At 35.5% G+C, this 19,301-nt stretch overlaps 1 protein-coding gene across 1 annotated transcript in view; it reads left to right on the forward strand.

The window, feature by feature from the left end:
* The window catches only part of ppp1r9a (protein phosphatase 1, regulatory subunit 9A), an 87,610-nt gene extending 68,318 nt beyond the window's left edge, over positions 1-19,292 (forward strand). The window contains exons 10-20 of the mRNA XM_056480454.1: positions 1,266-1,362; positions 3,873-4,020; positions 8,533-8,579; positions 8,855-8,942; positions 9,679-9,730; positions 10,230-10,271; positions 11,467-11,515; positions 15,208-15,312; positions 15,941-15,964; positions 17,443-17,625; positions 18,170-19,292. Coding sequence (XP_056336429.1) covers positions 1,266-1,362; positions 3,873-4,020; positions 8,533-8,579; positions 8,855-8,942; positions 9,679-9,730; positions 10,230-10,271; positions 11,467-11,515; positions 15,208-15,312; positions 15,941-15,964; positions 17,443-17,625; positions 18,170-18,352 — 1,018 coding nt within the window. The 3' untranslated portion in view covers positions 18,353-19,292. The remainder of the gene's footprint in view (positions 1-1,265; positions 1,363-3,872; positions 4,021-8,532; positions 8,580-8,854; positions 8,943-9,678; positions 9,731-10,229; positions 10,272-11,466; positions 11,516-15,207; positions 15,313-15,940; positions 15,965-17,442; positions 17,626-18,169) is intronic.
* The last annotated feature ends 9 nt before the right edge of the window (positions 19,293-19,301 follow it).

Genomic DNA, 19,301 nt, shown 5'->3' on the forward strand with positions numbered 1-19,301 from the left:
AGCTTTGATTTTCTGTCAAATTTGGGCTAAAATACATATGTTATGTAATATAATAAACTAGACATTTATAATTTTTCACCTTTAATTGGAAAGGACAGTGGAGGTTACACAAAGGAAAGTATTGGGAGCAGAGAGAGAGGGGAAGGGGTCGACAAAGGAGCCCGGAATCAAACTCGGGTTGCCGTGAGCACCGCAGTGCTATATATAAGCGCACTTAACTACTAGACAATTGACACCGACAATAATAAACTATACATTTATTGTTTTATTATTTTCATAAACTTAATGGCATATCACTTACATTTGATTTAACTTTTTGAACTAAAATCTGACAAGTGTCTTTTTAAAAATGAGACCAAGCTTCAATCTCTGCACAGAAGTGTTGAAGATTGGCAATCATTTACGTTGAACATGTCATTTTCATGTCTGTGTTCAAAAAGTGGGAGTTAAGGGGTTAAGGAATGAGGCTCTAAATGAAGCCCCGCCCCCTACTGAATATTCAGTTTCAGTTGGGAACAAGTCAACATACTGCAATAAAAGTCTTTAAACTTCACGCAGTTCACGTGGACTTTCATTAGGTTAATTAGGTTATAAGTGATTGGAATACAGTGGTTGGTATGAAAAGAAGTGTTTTAATGGGCATGGGATAGTAATATTGATCTTATAAATATTTACATTTTTAAAATACTGCTTATTACTTCAGAAATATTTTTTAAAATGTAAATACTGCTATTGTGAATATTATTAGCCCCCGTATTTATTAATTTTTTTTTATTTGTGCATCACTAGATTGTATGTAAGTTTAACCTTCATTATGACATCTTTATAATATCTGTGTAGCTGAAGTTTGTGATTGCTTTAAAAAATCATACCGTGCACATTTCTCAAAGCAAACGAACAAAACACTTGAGTGTGTGAGTTGATCTCTATGGTCATTTCTAGCACAACTCTCTCCTCTGGAGCCTTGACTGCCTTTAATTCAGCTCTCCCTTCAGGCATTATTGCCATAGTTAACTTTGGAGATGCTGTCTGTCCGTGCAGACAAGCCTGAGTAAGCAGTCGTGCTACAGCATTATACAGGAAGTCTCCCAGCTGACAGTAGTTTGATGGATAGCTTTTGTTGTTATTTGCTTGATAATGAGGCTCTGTGCTCTCGAAGGCCTTCCAAATAGAGTAATAGGTCTACATAAACTCGCCTCAGCCCATATATGAGTGCATGCATTATTGGCCTCGCTCTAGATCTGTGTATTTTTGCTTTCTTACAGAGAGATGGAGTTTGCACAGAGGGAGGACACAGAGAAGAAGAGACTGGAGGAGGCAGAAAAGGCTCATTTGGCTGAAATCCAGAGTCTTCAAGTGAGGGTAATTATGAGCACACACACACACACACACACACACACACACACACAAGCACACACATCAGTGCACTTCAATGCATTTCTGGGCACTGAAATAACCCGAAGTCTGTTTTTATTAGTCAGTTTGTGATGAAACATGGATAAGATGTATTGTACAGTGAGGTTCTAGAGAATAGCATGCTGCTTCTGGAGGTTACAACTAATTAATTTTTTCCATAGAGAAATTGATTTTTAGAGACATTTTAAAGACAGACCTGTTTTGGGGTCTTAAGTTGTTAATTGTTTGTTAATGCTTTTGCTGAACCCATGTGTAAGCAGTAATCGGATTTATTTTTAAACCAATAGCAGAAGTCAGGCAGAAAAACTACATTGCCTTTAATGCTGTGCAGGAATTTCCACCTATTAGAAAGTCGTACTGAGCAAAGCAAGCCAATAAATCTTCGGCTCCACCTACTCTCGTGAAACACCACAAATTGCGTAATCAAAAAACGTAAATATATACATTATTATGCATATTTTGCATTCAACTAAAAATGTATAGTTTCTATTAGATGTACATGGACAGTATGTATAGAACAATATACCGTTTGAGCATTGATATTGCAATGTGTTTATCTGCAATAGTCATGCCGCAGTTCCTTATTATTTATTAAAGATTAAAAGATCTATATATTATTAAATATAATTATTTTTTGTGATAATTTTTTTTAATGACCATGTTATTTTACATTTGATTGTTTAATTTCTGTACTTGCTGTTACAGTTACTGTTAGACTGCACTGAAAACCATAAAGCACTGTTTATTTACTTGTTTTTGCTTGTAATTTATTATAATTAATGCAAATCATCTGGTTAAATTTTATTCATAAGGCAATAAATATTGGGGCAAAACAAAATATCGCAATGTCATATTTTTCCAATGTCGTGCAGCCTTACTATAATTATATGCAGGTATATTAAATTAATATTTTACTAGACTATGTCAGTTACAATGCATAATGGGATTGTTGTTCTTTCCCTCGTGAAGTTCACTGTCTTATACCTTTGTCTTATGGGGCCTTATCGTACACCTGTCGCAATAAGGTGCAAGACGTGTTTGCCCCTATGTGTTGCTATTTTCAGACCAACGCAACTTTAATTATCCTGTTTCCCGCCACATTGTTTAAATAGCAAATCCATTTGCGCCGCTTTGTGGACTCATGGGTGTTCCGGTCTAGAAAGGAGGTGTGTTAAGGCGCATTGTTGGCGCGTTGCTATTTTGAGGAATTAAAATAGACTGCACAGTAGACCAGCAGAAAACAGGTCTAAAGTCCAGCGCAGAGCAAGTTAGTTGTGCACCTCACTTACACATTGCTTTAAACACGCAGGATGTACAGCAATACGCAAATATCTTTACAAATGAAAAAGAATTAAAGGAATAAAATATTTTTTAAATGATTACTTTCTACATAAATATAAAAACCACTGCCTCCAAGGCTTCTTCATCTCGGGGGGCTTTTTTAGTTCATTCATGACTATTTGCTTTTGTATAATGTTATTATTAGTAGTATTAATTATATGCATATTTATATTTGTTTTATTAAAAACAAGCTTAGATTTGTCCACCTGTCAGGTTTTGGACCATATGGGGCACAGGATGTGTGTTTGGATATAACTGAGTTGTTTGAGCACACTTCGTAATTAGTGCTCATTTATTCATTTGCTAGAAATTAGAACTGAATTTAGAAATAGTTTTGAAACAAATCTTTGCGCATAAACAAACGAAATTAATTATGTAGGCTAATTGATGTCTGTGCGTAGCCTACAACACCGTTTCCTTATCCATGAAAGAGAGAAAGAGAAAGTGAAAGTAAAGGCCGATTGAAGGAGGCTTGTTCTTGATCCTCTCGCTGCAGATGGTCTGTTTAACTGTTTTCTCGCTAGTTAAGTGTTCAGTTTTTCCACTTACAAAGTCCGCCATGTAAATAGCAAATGGGCCATGGTGCGACACAACTGACTCGCAAAGGGAATGGAAGATGAGACTCTGATTGGTTTATTCTCAAAACATCCCATAACTCATTAAGAGAATAAGCTCAACCCTGTTAGACCATGTGCTGCAGCATAGAGCATATTTTTCCGTCCTTAAAAAAGCAAAAGTGGATTCGGACACACCCTTAATGCTTTTGTGCCCTGTGCTTCAGACTTTGCACCTAAATCATTAAAATAGAGCTCTTAGTTCTTTGCTTCAATTCAAAGTTTTTTTTTAAATACCTTTGGGAAAGATACAAAATGATATGAGAAATAATTCTGGAAAAAGTCCTGCTGAGACAGTGGACAGATGATAATGAACTCTAGATGAAAACATAGTAAACCTTGCCTCAAGAATAAACAGCAAAATAACCATTTTCATCTGGAAATATATTAGTTAAAAAGGGGGATTCAGGCATCAAAATAATTTCAATTAAATTAATTTAATATGTATTTATTTACTTTTTACATTTCCTGTGTATTATAAAATGTTTTTCTGTGTTTTAGATTGCTACTCTGGAGTCAGAGCTGATGCAACTGATGAAGCAAAATGGCATCCAGGTAAACAATAACAACAACAGTGCCGAGAGCAGAGCGCAGCTGACGGAGAGACTGACGGCCTTACAGTGTTCAAGGAGAAGTGCTGCCGGAGGAAGTGAGACACACACACATGCACACACACTTGTATACATGATTTACAAGGACACTCCATAGGCGTAATGTATTTTATACAGTAAAAACCACTTCACAGAAAACCTGTGGCAAAATTTGAATATCAAAAGACTTCATTAAGTATGATTTTTAAGCGTTTTGAATTAGAGGGACATGAGGTGTGACCCTGAAAACCACATTAATAGAGTACAACTAAGTCATACTCCTTTCATTATACAACTTCGTGTCCCTGTAAATCACATATACCTGTACACACAAACACAGCACACACACAAGTAGAGTTTTCATGTTTTGTAGGGACTCCACATACTGTAATGCCAAGACATGTATTTTTATATTTTACAGACTGTATATTCTGTCTACTTACCCCAACCACAATCCTACACCTATACCCAAACTTTACAATACATATTCTAAGCAAATATGCTGCAGTTTTATATTTTCCAAATCCTTCATTCTGTGTAATTTATGAGCAGTCTTGCTTATGGTCAAAAGGTCCCCACAAGGTCAAATATTATTGTTGTTGCTAACATTAGGACCACGCACACACACACTCCTCTCCCTGTCACAGAGGAGCTCATTAATTACTAGATTTACCATCAGTCTTCTGTCTGACAAGTGTCCTCAAACCAGACCCCATATAAACACACACATACACCACTGTGCACCAGCTCTATTAATAGTGATTTAGTGGAAGATGAAGCAGCAGATGGACATCATCATCATAATGTGACGACATACAATTAATACACAAGACAGATTTTCTTATCAGTCGCTATTAAAGTTGTGCTTATTAGAGGAAGAAACAGAGGCGAATGTGTCAAATATGACAAATACAATATATGCTGTACAACCTACCCTGTAACCTGGTTTGATTTTAAATGATCACATGATGCATTCATTTTTTCTAAATAATAAATTATTATTAATATTATTATTACAAAGAATTCAGAATTGAGATGAAATCTCAACTCTAAATCTAAACTCAAGTCTAAACTCAATAGAATTTATTTAAAAATTAGAGGTAGATTTTGTTACACCACAGGACATGTCAGTGTCCCTGAAATACATATTTAGTAATTATTATAAATAATAATGATGATGATGATGAAGAAGATTATTATTATTATTATTATTATTATTATTATTAATATTATCATTCATTTTCTTTTCAGGTTAGTCTCTTTATTAATCAGGGGTCGCCATAGTGGAATGAACCGCCAACTTATCCAGCATATGTTTTACGCAGCGGATACCTTCCAGCTGCAACCCATCACTGGGAAACATCCATACATACTCATTCACACACATACACTACGGACAATTTACCTGTACCGCATGTCTTTGGACTCCGGAGCACCCGGAGGAAACCCACACAAACACAGGGAGAACATGCAAACTCCACATAGAAATGCCAACTGACCCAGCCAAGGCACAACCCAGCGACCTTCTTGCTGTGAGGTGATTGTGCTACCCACTGCGCCACCGTGACACCCATTATTATTATTATTATTATTATTATTATTATTATTATTATTATTATTATTATTAGTAGTAGTAGTAGTAGTAGTAGTAGTAGTGGTAGTAGTAGTATTATATTAATAATAATAATAATAATAATAATAATAATAATAATAATAATAAAAATAATAAATATAATAAATATATGTAATATGAATTGTTATAAAATGAACAAATATACAAATAAATTATTATATCATGCATGATGATGACAATAATAGGGGTATTCATTCATTCATCTTCCTTCGGCTTAGACCCTTATTTATCAGGGATCGCCACAGTGGAATAAACCACCAACTATTGCAGTATATGTTTTACCCAGTTGCAACCCAGTACTAGGAAACACCCATTCACACTCCCATTCACACACACTCATACACTACAGCCAAATTAATTCATCCAATTCACCTATAGCGCATGTCTTTGGACTGTTGGGGAAACCGGAGCACCCAGTGGAAACCCACACAGACACGGTGAGAACATACAAACTCCACACAGAAATGCCAACTGGCCCAGCTTGGACTCGAACCAACGTCCTTCTTGCTGTGAGGCGACAGTGCTAACCACTGAGCCACCGTGCCACCCAATAATAGTAGTAATATTAGTAATAACAATCATAACTAAAACAAAAAGCTTCTCATTTGCAAAGATTATTATGCTCTATTTTCAAAACAGTACAAAGCATAACGGCAGACACAATCTTCAAATATTACACAATGTCAGTATATTACACAGCAGTGCATATAATAATAACAACAACAACATATGTAAAACACAATGTCATATAAAAAATGTAAAAAGAGAATCAATTAAATATATTATGCATGATGACGACAGTAATATTAGTAATAATTCTAATCATAATAACCTTTAAAAAATGTGTTTTATTTGCAAAGATAATTTTGCTCTCCATATCAAAACACAGTACACAACACAACACATAATCATCAAATATTGCACAATATGCCAGGATGCAACAGTGCATCATATTCAACAGATTGTACTAGTGTCTCTCACACCCTCATTGGTGTCAAACGAAATATCAGCGCTTTCTGCCTGTTATGTAAGCGATTCTGTCTGTAATAAACTCAATTTTCACTTCGCTTCACTCTGAACTCTGACCTGGCACTGCTGCGCACAACACTGAGCGTTGTTAATGAAATGAAAACTGGAAGCTTCACACCTCATAATGGGTCACCGGCTCTTTAAATCCCCCTCCTCTGAATCGCAGAGCTGGAAAAACTGATCAGATGCATTGTGACTGAATGAGGCGGATTATGAGGAAGTGCTGCTGCAGGAACTGAAACACTCTCAGTCCTGCTTCCAGCAAAAAAGCCCTTCTGATTTCATATATGCATAAACAGCATATGGCACGACAGCACAAGCTAATAACGTGGAAACAAAACTAGCCAGAAGTCTGTTGTAGGATTATGCGTTTTCATCAGCCAGAGTACCCGATATTTGATGCTGTCATGCAGATTTATATCCGTCTTTGCTTAAAGCTGCTTCCTCATTTGTACGTCACTTTGGATAAAAGCATCTGCTAATTGAATACTTGTCATGTAAATGAATGCATTTTACTGTGTTAAAATATTCTTGTGCTTAGTAAAAGAGCAGTGAAGACTACAGCTGCATGGACAAAAATATCTATTTAAAAAAATCAATAATAAATCACTGTAATACTATAGAAATGCAATTCAAAATAAAAAAAATAATAATAATAGCAACAACAACAACAGCAATAGTATGGAATATAATGTAATCTAATGTGTATTTATGAAACGCATTTATGATGTATGGCCATACACCCAAAGCGCTTCACAATCATGAGGTGGGGTCTCGCCCAGGGCTTTATTTGTGCCGGAACACACCAGATCCGGAACCTATGAAATCTGATCCGGTACCTCATTTTACTGATCCCCTCCTCAAGCTGCCTCCTCCCCCATCCGCTGTTCACTTTCACTTTCATCCGCAACACCCCTCCGACATCCAACAACAACCCCACCCACCTACCCAAAACAATAACAACAATAAAAACAATCATAATAATAACAATAACAATCATAATAACAATCATAATAATAAAAATAATAAGTATAATAATAATAAAGATAATTTTACAACAAGTATTGTGACAAGTAAAGCTTATTTAGTTCCAAAATTGCTTTTAAATGTAAAATATATATTTTTAAAAATGGTTGTATGTTTTGTTTTTTGCTTTTTCCTCGTATGTCTTTTGTTTTGGTTTGGTTTACCTACTCAATTTATATGATGTTATTTATTTATTGTATTTATTTATTTTGTATTGTTCTGCTTTTATGCTCTGTATTTGATATTCATCTGAATTATTTGAAGTAAGAAAAATCAATAAAAAGTTCAAATCATAAAAAAAAATGGTTGTTAGTCTTAAAAAATATTTGTAAAAGCTGCTGTGCCCTCACACCTTTGTATGGTACACTTTAAAAAGCAATTAGCTGACTTTATCTTTAAAAAGTTAATGTCGGCGCAATAGCCTAGTGGTTAACGCGCTGACATATGATGCAGTAGCACTTCTGGGCGTCCTGAGATTGAATCCCGGCTTGAGGACATTTCCCATCCCTACCCCCTCTCTCTCCCACTTCGCTTCCTGTGCAAAATACTATCCTATCCACTTAATAAAGGCAAAAAGGCAAAAAATAAATCTTAAAAAAAAGTAAGTTAGATTGTTGCCATAAAATATTAAGTAAATGAACCATGTGCATTATTTTTATAAAAATTAAGTCAACTTAACTGTTCCAAGGGATTTACTTACTTTTTTTTAAGTAAAGTCAACTTGTCGCTTTTAATTCTGTACTTTTTCCATTAATGAAGGAGCAAGAAAGAGAGCCTTTTAGAAATGTGCAGTCTGTTTTTACAGTATTATGTTATGCATCTAGAGTTATATTTATGTTTAATATTATGTAATGGAATTGTATGGATGTGTTTTGTGTTATAGATCTGTGTGAGCTGACAGGAGCCAGTGAAACAGTGAGAGATGAGAAGGTAAAACTTTCACTTCCACACACAAACACACACACACACACACACGCACACACACATCATTCAGATACACGACATTCAAGCCTGATCCGCAGATAAACACTGGAAGACGATTCTAATCTCACACTAAACAATTCACGAGTGCGTGTTTAAAATCTACACATCATTCTCCTCCACATTCTATCTCCTAGTGTCTAATAACACGTCTCAGAAGGAAAGCTGCAAAAAGAAATACTGTTAGCTCTTGACTGTTTAAAGCTGTGTTTGTGTCTCTGCAGGGCTTGAAGTCTCAGTCCTCCAGAGCGTCTGATGCCACAGAGGCCACGATCAGGCACCCGCAGCCTCATCCGGGACCTGATAATGAGGGTAAACGCTCCAAACCATTAATATCTGATTAGGGCTCAGTTACAGGCCTAATGAATTATGCTCACGGCATGGGAGACTCAATAAAGAAACCCCTAAAGAAAAGAGAACATAAGAGCGTGTGAAGTTGTGTAATTGATTTGGCCTCTGGACAGTTAATGTTGAGCCTTGCTGAAGGCTGGTTGTTTCTTAATGCTTGATTTTTTTTTTTTATAATCTTTTTATTGTTTTTAGCATAAGAAATAATCAACAACATAAACAGAACAAAAAACAACATAATTTTTTTTTAAAAAAAATTAAAAAAAATAATAAAAAAATAAGGGGGGGGGGGGGGGTTACAAAGGCCATTTCAAAATACACAAATAGTCAGACACAACATAATACAACATCATCCAGAAAGCATAAGGAAATAAATAGAATTAAATATGAAACAAAAATAATTTACAGAGAAATGCATAGGCTCCACAATTCGACTTACTCCAGACCAATCTTACTTATAAAGAGTTACAAGTTAGTATTACTGATGAACATAATTGGGCTCCAGATTTTAAAAAATGTGTTTAGTTTGTTTGTCATCCCATATCGCATTTCCTCCATGGGCAACACGAAACTTAAGCTTCTAACCCAAATTTCGAAAACAGGCACATAATCTGACTTCCAATTTTGTAAAATTATTTTCTTTGCTAATATCATACACAAAGATACTGCCTTTGATATTAATGCTTGATTTTTTTTACAGACACTTCAGCAAGTCGAGATCACAAATCTGGCAAAAAACGACTAGACTTGGGGTAGGTTGGAACATTCTTTTTATTTGGAAATGTGAAGATATACAGATCATTTCTTTGTATAACTGTTCAGCAGTTTGGTTTTAGTAATATTTATTTTATGTTTTTACTAGGATCCATTTATATATATATATATATATATATATATATATATATATATATATATATATATATATATATATATATATATATAAATTATAAAGATAATTATTATTTTAAACTATTTTCTATGTAAATTTATTTTACTTTAAATGTATTAACTTTAAAGTTGTAGTTTATTTCTTTGATGCAAAGCTACATTTTTAAGTAATGAGTGTCACACGATCATTTAGTTAGCATTCTATGATGAAAATAGTTTGTTGCTTCATATTTTTGTAGAAACTGAAATTTTTGGGGTTATTCAAATTTTAAATTCTTTCTAAAAAGTGATAACTCCAAAACTCAGTACACTCAATTAAAAAATATATATTTTCTTATATTTCATATCTTCTCTGGGAAAAAGTAAAGGGAAAGAGCTGGACCCAAAAGGATCTCCTGGTAAAAGGTAAATAGAGCACTAGTTTCCTCATATAAGTGGTAACTTTTAGCTTGCCTACCTGAGATTTTAGAGATCTTATTCATAGCAATGTCAGAATACATGCATTGTAGCTTAAATGGATTGTCTAAACAAACAAACAAACAAAACAAAAAAAATCAGTTTAGAGTTTTACACATTTTAGTTAAACCATTTAAATCATAAAAAACATAAACAGTCAAAACAAAATGAATAAGACTCCTTCGCATACACTGAGGTCTAATAAAGAAACTGAACATCATTTACAACAACATCTGCAGCTGTACTGTCTGCTTTAAACGTGTTTAAATGTATCTTACCGTTCAATCTTATTTTAAAATGAACATTTTCTTTCAATTTATCATCAAAAGACAAAAGGTTGTTGAGTTTTAGCTGATTTTAGCTAAAAAAAATCTACAGAAGAAAAAAAGTCACCTACATTCTGGATGAGTTTGAGTAAATTAACAGCAAGCTAGTTTTTTGGGGCTCTCAATTTTCAGGATAAGTCTCATGAAGTGTAAAGTATGTGTATTAAAGCAGAGTTCCTCTAGACTGCAAGATAAATAAAAGGGACAAAAAGATTTTACTATAAATCCAAGTAAAAAGAAATAATAATAAAAATGTACAAAATCTGTGATGATAGGTGTCCTTGGAGATTGATTAAGAAGTAACTAGAAGAAGTCATTTTTGTGCACCTTTTGGCTTCTCAGCACCAATTTGGTCAGACATTGTTCTTTGATTGTTAATTTTTGCATGTGCATTTTTTTTCTTCCCCTTGTTTAATTTTTCTTGAACTTGCTCGTCTACTGAATATGAACTGTGCTGGACGTCTCAGCTGTGCCAGACTGCAGGACATACATACACATTTTTGCATGTGAATGAACCTTCACTGATTCAGAGAATTGCTTAATCAATGATTAAGGAGAACTGCTCAGCAGACGCAAGGCGAACTAAAGGTTTTTATTTCCTCTGAGGATAAACGGATGACTGCTCAAATCCCACAGTGTTACGCTTACGAATTACAATTGACTCTTTAACAATGCAAATGGGGGAAAAATGAATTGAATGAAAGCCAGAGCTGAACCTTAAGTCTATAAAGCAGGCATGGTCTAAATGCAGCTCTGGCCTGTGAATATGATCTGATCATTTATTGTGTCAGCTTTAATAACCAGTGTGTTATCTTTAGCTCCACAGGGCCTTCAGCAGAAAACAGCCCTGAAAGATGCAGGAGCAAGGTGAGAGCAGTCAAACCACACACACATTACTGTGTCTGAGACTATGGAAATTCTCAGATCTCTGGATTTACAATTTACATGTATGTGTTTTAAAGGAGACCTATTAGGGCCCTTAGATGCAAAATAAGTTTCTGATGTCTCTAGAGTGTGTATGTTAAGTATACTAAAATACTACACAAATAATTTTATAATGCTTTGAAACTGCCCCGTTTTAGGCTACCAAATTGTACTGTTTTGGTGACTGTGCCTTTAAATTCAAATGAGATTGTGCTCTTTTCAAAAGAGGGCGGAGCTACAAGTGCCTGTGCATCAGCATAGCGGCAGATTCAAAACAGGACTGATGTTATCTCTGTGAAAAACTGAAAATGTGAAAAGAAGTGTCTCAGAAGGCAGTCAATGGAGACTTCAGTGTTCATTTGTGGATCCTAAATTATAATGCCTCTTAGTCCCTGACATTATCTTCTCTAAAACTCTAATGGCAGACGGCTGCTTCTCACTTAGGGCTGTCTATGCTAATGAAGAAGAGATTGTCACAAATGGGCAGGATTTTCCCTGTCTGATGAAGTGTGATTATATAAAATAGAATGAATAAGTTTTTACATTAAAATTTTTTTTTTTTTTGCATAATAGGTCCCCTTTAATAAAACATAATTTAATAACAAAACTACTGATGATATTTCTTCACAAATTTATTTATAAATTTTTTTTTATTATATTTATATATATAATTTTATATATTATATATATATTAGAGGTGTGAACCTACACTGGTCTCACGGTTCGGTTCGATTACGATTATTATGCCATCGATTCGGTTCAATTCGATATCTCGGTGCATCACGGTGCATTGACGATGCTTACCATACACAATTTTATATTTTACTTCACAGCACAGTAATTCTTGTCTTAAAATGTATAAATATACATATTATTTGTAATACAATTTTGTGCTTTAAAACAAGCAGTCAGATATATGAACTGCACTTTAAAAACTCAGGTACATGCACAGAACAACATGAGCATTTAAAGCAAATAAACAAACGTAAATATTATCCCGCTCGCTTTCTCAGCCTTGTCTAGCGAGTTCCTAAACCCTTATGATTGGTCACATGCTCAACAGAAAGGGCTGCGATTGGCTATAACACTCTGGTGTTGTTCACCGATGAGTAGCCAGAAATCCGCAGATTTCCGCAGATTTTTAGCCCATCATTGAGTCTATTTATTTACTTGTGTAAATGTGTGTAAATTTAGTCAATATTATTGTTGCAATTAATTTAAAAACTGAATAAATATAAATTTACACACATTTACACAAGTAAATGAATAAAAAAGACATTCATTCTAATATGTCATAAATTTTAGAAAGATTGCTGACAGATCATGTGACACCTAATAAAATAAATGAATATTTTCCTTTTTCATCACATTTTTACAATTGATGAATTGGTTATTTAGAATGAATGTCTTTTTAATAGTTGGTTTAAAGGCATTTGCAGTCAGTTACAGTATTTCAAATATTAAAGGCCTTTGAGGCATAATGTCCTTCCGTTTTTATGCATTTCCATTGAACAGAAATCTCTTTCCTGGCCGCGCTTTTTCTCCTATTCCTATTACGTGGTACTGTATAACATCTTTTTTGCTTAGATCCAAGGCCAACTGGAAGAAAAAATATTAATAATAATACATCAAGAGACTGACCTTACTGTAAACTGCTTGGAGATTGTTGCAAAACTATTATAGAGATTTACACATTGAAATCAGCTGTTCTGTATCTGAAATTTGGGAGTTTCATTAAGCTGCATGCAATCCGACTCACAAAAGTCTCTGGAATCAGTGGAATCTTGTGCAAATGTCTGAATGACATAAGAAAAACTACAAGTTGCTACCCATGTTAAACATAGGCTTTAGATTAGCTTTGAATAAATCATCTTTGATCCAATAAACAGGGTCAAATATGTGGAGTATATTCATATTCAGGTCAGAATCTCCCTGGCTGGTTTTGAGATGTTAGAAACAGCCGGGCAGGTAAACATGTCCATCATTTCACCCGTGAGTCTCTACTGGGGCGAAAGTGTGTTTCTCCACAACCAAAGTAGTGAACTTAGACTTTTGCCGCTTTTCAGGAACATTTCACAGAAGAAAAAATCCCAAAAAGAGACCAGGGAACAAAGTAGTGTGCTACATTTATGTAACAATGCACACACAACATACAGTAGTACCGATAATTGTTGGTACAGGTCTTTGATTTCTGAACAAATACATTGTTGTTTTAACTATTACATGTGGTTGCAATGTCTAATTATTATTATCTTCATTCATTCATTTACCTTCAGCTTAGTCCCTTATTAATCAAAGGTCGCCACAGCAGAATGAACCGCCAACTATTCCAGCATATGTTTTACGCAGCGGATGCCCTTCCAGCCGCACAACCCAGTACTGGGAAACACCCATACACTCTCGTATTCACACACTTCGGCCAATTTAGTTTATTCAATTATTTAACCTTGAGGAACACGGAACACGGACAAGTGAATACGGGCAGAACATGCAAACTTCCCACAGAATTGCCAACTGGCCCAGCCGGGACTCAAACCAACGACCTTCTTGCCGTGAGGCGAACTTGCTACCCACTGCGCCACCGTGCAGCCATGTATTTTACATAGGTATTATATTATCTTTGAATCAAATTACAAAAAACAAATTAGCTCTTATGTGAGGTGTTTCTAATGCAGCGTCTACGGTTGCCGGACAGTAAATTTGATGTTGTTCTCTCTAATGGCTGCTGTTTTTTCCGCTTTTTTTTTTTTCTTTTCTTGGATTATTTGAGCAAATAGGATTGTAAAAGAATATTTGTTGTACTCTCCCATTCACTGCACTCTAAGGGTGCTTTCACACCTAGACTTTTGTTCTGGAACCTGGCGCGTTTTCCCAGTTAGCGTGGTTCGTTTGGCATTTGTGAATCCAGCAATCACACTTGGATCGCGCTCATTGCCATAAATTAATAAGGACGTATGACAGCTGAGCGGGACTCTGCAAAATAAACCGTGAAACTCTGACCAATGTGAGGAGAGTTTACTCGCACGTGACTTGTTTTAACTTTTTTGGTCCGTTTAGAAACTTTGCCGTGTGAAAGCGAACCGCAACCAGAACAAAGTGCAACATTGTAACAATTTTAATCCCTGTTTCGGAACAAAACAATCCATCTACAGGTGTGAAAGCACCCTAAGTTTATCCAGCTATGATGACTTCCGCTACTGAGTAACCCGGAAATGTGAAAATAGACCATCGCAATGAAAAAGTGTCATGTTTGTGTGGCGTTTAACACCCCTCAAATAAAGTTGTTTGATTCTTCACCGTGACCTTGTGTTCATCTTACCAGAATCGTTTTCATACTCATTGTGTTAGCTGATTACAGACTGAACGGGTTCATTTCAAAATGCTAATCAGTTTACTCAGGGTTAAATGATCACAATAATCATCTGAGTGACAGTTTTCATATACACTTTTTGTTGGGTTTTGCTTGTTGTATCTTATTAATTACTTAACAGTCAATCAACATTAATTACACTGATAATTCATAGACGATAATACAATCAGAATCAAGGAAATAAATAAATAAATACGTCTCTGGTAATGATAAGTGTGTCAGTCAGATGAGGGTTGTGTTTTACCTGTGTGTGTGTGTCCTTCAGGGTCCCGGTGTGTCGGATGAGTTCAGTTTCAGCAGTTCAAGTTCGACCGAGATCAGTGGGGTTCTGAGTGGACGATCGCGGACCCTCACACTCTCCTCTGATGAGGTCTTTACTGTGTTTATTATTCATCTTGTGTTTAAAGAGATTCTAAAATCCAAAAATCTATTTGAGCTATTTTAAGTTAATCTATTTTATCTCAGCTTGTTGCAAATTATGTGTGTTAAAATAACAAAACTAAAAAAATATGAAGTACTACATAGACCTTTGAATAAACTAATAAAATAAACACATTACTTTAACAGGTTGCTATTTAAAAACATTAAACTTCAACTTTCTTAATCACAGTGAAGTTTTTGATATTTTTCAGTTTGACTTTTAGTGTCTACACCAGTAATGTCCAAACTCGGTCCTGGAGGGCCGGTGTCCTGCATATTTTAGTTCTAACCTCAATTAAACACACCTGAACCAATGAATTAAGCTCTTTCTAGGTATACTAGAAACTTCCAGGGAGGTGTGTTAAAGGAAGTTGGAGCTAAACTATGCAGGACACTGGCCCTCCAGGACAGAGTTTGGACACCCCTGGTCTACACGTTGAAAGTTAGTAGCAGATGTATTAAAATGTTTTCTATTTGCTGGATAAAAACATTTGTGAACCACTGTTGCATAAGATCATCAAATGTGTGTTTTCTGACTCAGCGAATGTTTCTCTTGTCCTTTATGCTGCGTTTATCAGAGTGTGGATATGATTGAGGATGAGGTGAGACGCTGAGACCCAGCATGACTTTTCTTCACACCTACAGCGCTCATTGTTAGTTTAGATCTGGCATTTCTTCCACAATCTTTTTGTTCCAAACAATGTTTTCAAACAACAAAAACTCAATATATGTCACATTTATTTCCATACGTGTTCTTTGTTTTCCTTGTGCTCTATATGGAATCTATGTTCCAAATATTCTATATGAGTCTCTATTTACGCTTTTCCATATTCCATATTAGGCATATTCCATATTAGTCCCTATTTTCCCTTTATGTTTCATAAAGAATATGTTCCATTTGTTTTCAACATTCTTCATATGTTTTTTATATTCCATATAAAATGTATGTTCCAAATGAGCCACTGAGTCCCAGCATAACTTTTCTTCACATCTACACTCATAGTTAATCTAGTTCTGTAATTTTGGTTTCAAACTATGCTTTGAAACAACAGCAACTATTTGCAGCAACTTTTGTATCCATTAAATTCCATATGAGCCCCTGATGACTATTCTTCTTACCTACAGCACTCCTAGTTAGTCTAGTTAGTCTGTGTCTGCTAAATGACTAAATGTAAATGTAGTACCGTAATTTCCTGCAAGCCCTTTTTGTTCCAAACAATGTGTTTTGAAACAACAGGAACTCAATATATGTTACTTTAGCTTTCACTGTTCCATTTGTTTTCCATCTGTTTTCCCCATTCTCGTCACAAGATGTTAATATTAGATTTAGGTCATGATGTCAGGTGACCTAAATTCAGTGTCTAAGGACAACATTATTTTGATGTCCAATAGCAACATCAATTGATGTTGATATATGGTTGATTTTAGGTTGTGTTGGAAAGTGCCCTAAATTCAACATCGAGTCAACATCTTAAACCAACGTCATATTGACGTCAGATACTGACATTTATTTGTCAGGTATGGCAACCAAACCTCAATGTCTGATAGACGTCATAGTGGTAACGTCCACACAACGTCAAGCTGTAACATCATTAGACGTTGATATTTGGTTGTTTTTAGGTTGTGTTGGAAAGTTACATCAGTCTGACGTTAGACAATGATGTCAGCCTGATGTCAACTCAATTTTCTGTTCCACCCAAAATCCAGCGACCCTTGACGTTGGGGTACAATGTCAATCTGACGTCATGTTGATGTCCTGTGTCTGCTGGTTATGTTCCATATGGAATATATGTTCCAAATGTCCCAACTTTTCTACAGCACTCAGTCCTTTTTGTTTTTTGTTCCAAACAGTGTTTTGAAATGACAATAACTTGATATGTTGCTTTTTTGTTTCTATATTCCATTTGCTTTACATATGAAATATGTTCCATATTTTTTATGTTCCACTTGTTTCCTGAATATGTTACTGAATATGTTGATTTCCATCCATTTCATTCGTACTACTTTCTTGAAATGCATGTGGAAGACAGTGAATGTTAAATACGAATCAGTGCTGATTGTAAATCTGTGTGTTTGTCAGATTGTGGACGAGGGTCTGCCAGTGAAGCCGCAGCAGTGGCAGAACCGCAGTGTGACTGAATGGACGTGTCAACAGGTGTCCTGCTGGCTCATGGGACTGAACTTGGAACAATACGTGTCTCTCTTTACTGCCAAGAATGTGGATGGAGGGCAGCTTCTGAAGCTGGACAGCGCCGCTCTCAAGGTGAGGAGCACATTTGTTGGGATTAAACTGTCTCAATATTTCAATTTAGTTCTATTTGTAATATGCAATAATAAATAATTAATTAATTGATTCAAATTATTTATTCCTGTCTAGAAAAGATTGACATTTGATAACACATACATTTAGTCATGTAAATATTGTATATATTGCAGAAATATCTTATTAATTTTTAATAAATATTATGTTTTTTTTACTATATTATGTTTTATTAAAGTATTAGCCATATATAGGATTTAAATTTTAACAAAAAAATCCTTTCATTAATTGTGTTTTAAATTTTTTTTGTTCAATGATTCTCCATTTTTCTGCAAGCAACATTATTTTCAACATTAATTATGTCCAATAAATGGTTATGTTGTGTTTTGATCACTTAAAACATCTATTATCCAGCCATATGCTGAACTGTTTTGTATAATTCATGTCCATCTGCTTCCATTGTGATAAGAAAGTTATCTTCCACAGATTAGCATAGTTTCTTTTGACTCATCTGAACACCTGGTGTGTGTGTGTGTGTATTTGTCAGGCTCTGGGCATTGAGTCTTCTTCAGATCGGGCTCTCATTAAAAAGAAGCTGAAGGATCTGAAGGTGCTGATGGAAAAAGCTCGGAGAAACCGAGAAAAAATAGAGAAGCAGCGCAAGAAGGAACTGGAGCAAACTCCTAAAAACAGCAGTTCCTCCGGACCAGCAGAGGGCGCCACTGAATGACAGCTTCGTTACAAAAACAGATGAGTTCAGCATTTCACAAGAGTCAGAGATCATCCTTAAAGGGGCTTCATGCTACCGAGCTGCCATCAGATGAATCGAAAACCAAAATTTCCTGGAATCGGTTATTTCTACAGAACTCATTACAGCAGGATTATCACTGCACTTTTGGTTTGGCGTCTCATTGATATCTATTTATTTGCATATGGAGAATATGTACAGTATATATGTTGAAGCAGAGCATATCAACTCATCCTCGACAGTTAATAACTGAGCACCTTTAGACGATGTACATATGCAGGAAAGCGTGTCTAACGTGCCATTTTTCTATCCAAACCAGTTTGTTTGTTAATGGAAGGCAGAACGTTTTTAATGCAACGGCTTTGATAAAGCACAGGTCATATTGATGGACGATGTTTCCGTCGACTTTCTCTTCACCTCAAAGAGTTTGAGTGCTGCTCACAAGAACCACTACAGTCCGATTCACTGACGACAAACAAAAACTGTGAAAAGAAAGCCATTCCGGGTCAAAGCGAATTTACAGACTTTCACTACTGTACGGATCTGCCAGTATTCAAGTCATCTACGACTTGGCGTGTTTGTTCTTCTCCCGGCGATCTTTGGAGGATGTGTTGGCGATAGCAGATGCGATATCAGGAGTCCGCCATTTTGAACTCTTCTCCAAAGATGCGAGACTTGTAAAAAAAGCTGCTTCTGTCCCATAGCGACCTGCTTGTTGTCCTGTCCATCGCTCTGAGGTAGATTCTCAGTTAGACCCAAGTGCTGCCTTTTCAAGTGCTGTTTAGACTTTTACTTTGTTTTTAGGGGTTGGCGTTACTGTCTGGATTTCGCAGATTGTGTGAACGCACCTCTGTTTTAGTGGCTACATCTAAAAATGTTGTAGAGCAGATGACAAATGTGCACTTAAAGGAACATTCTGCTTTTTCTTCCA

The sequence above is a fragment of the Danio aesculapii genome, chromosome 19 (genome assembly GCF_903798145.1).
Source record: "Danio aesculapii chromosome 19, fDanAes4.1, whole genome shotgun sequence".
In the NCBI taxonomy this organism is placed as follows: domain Eukaryota; kingdom Metazoa; phylum Chordata; class Actinopteri; order Cypriniformes; family Danionidae; genus Danio; species Danio aesculapii.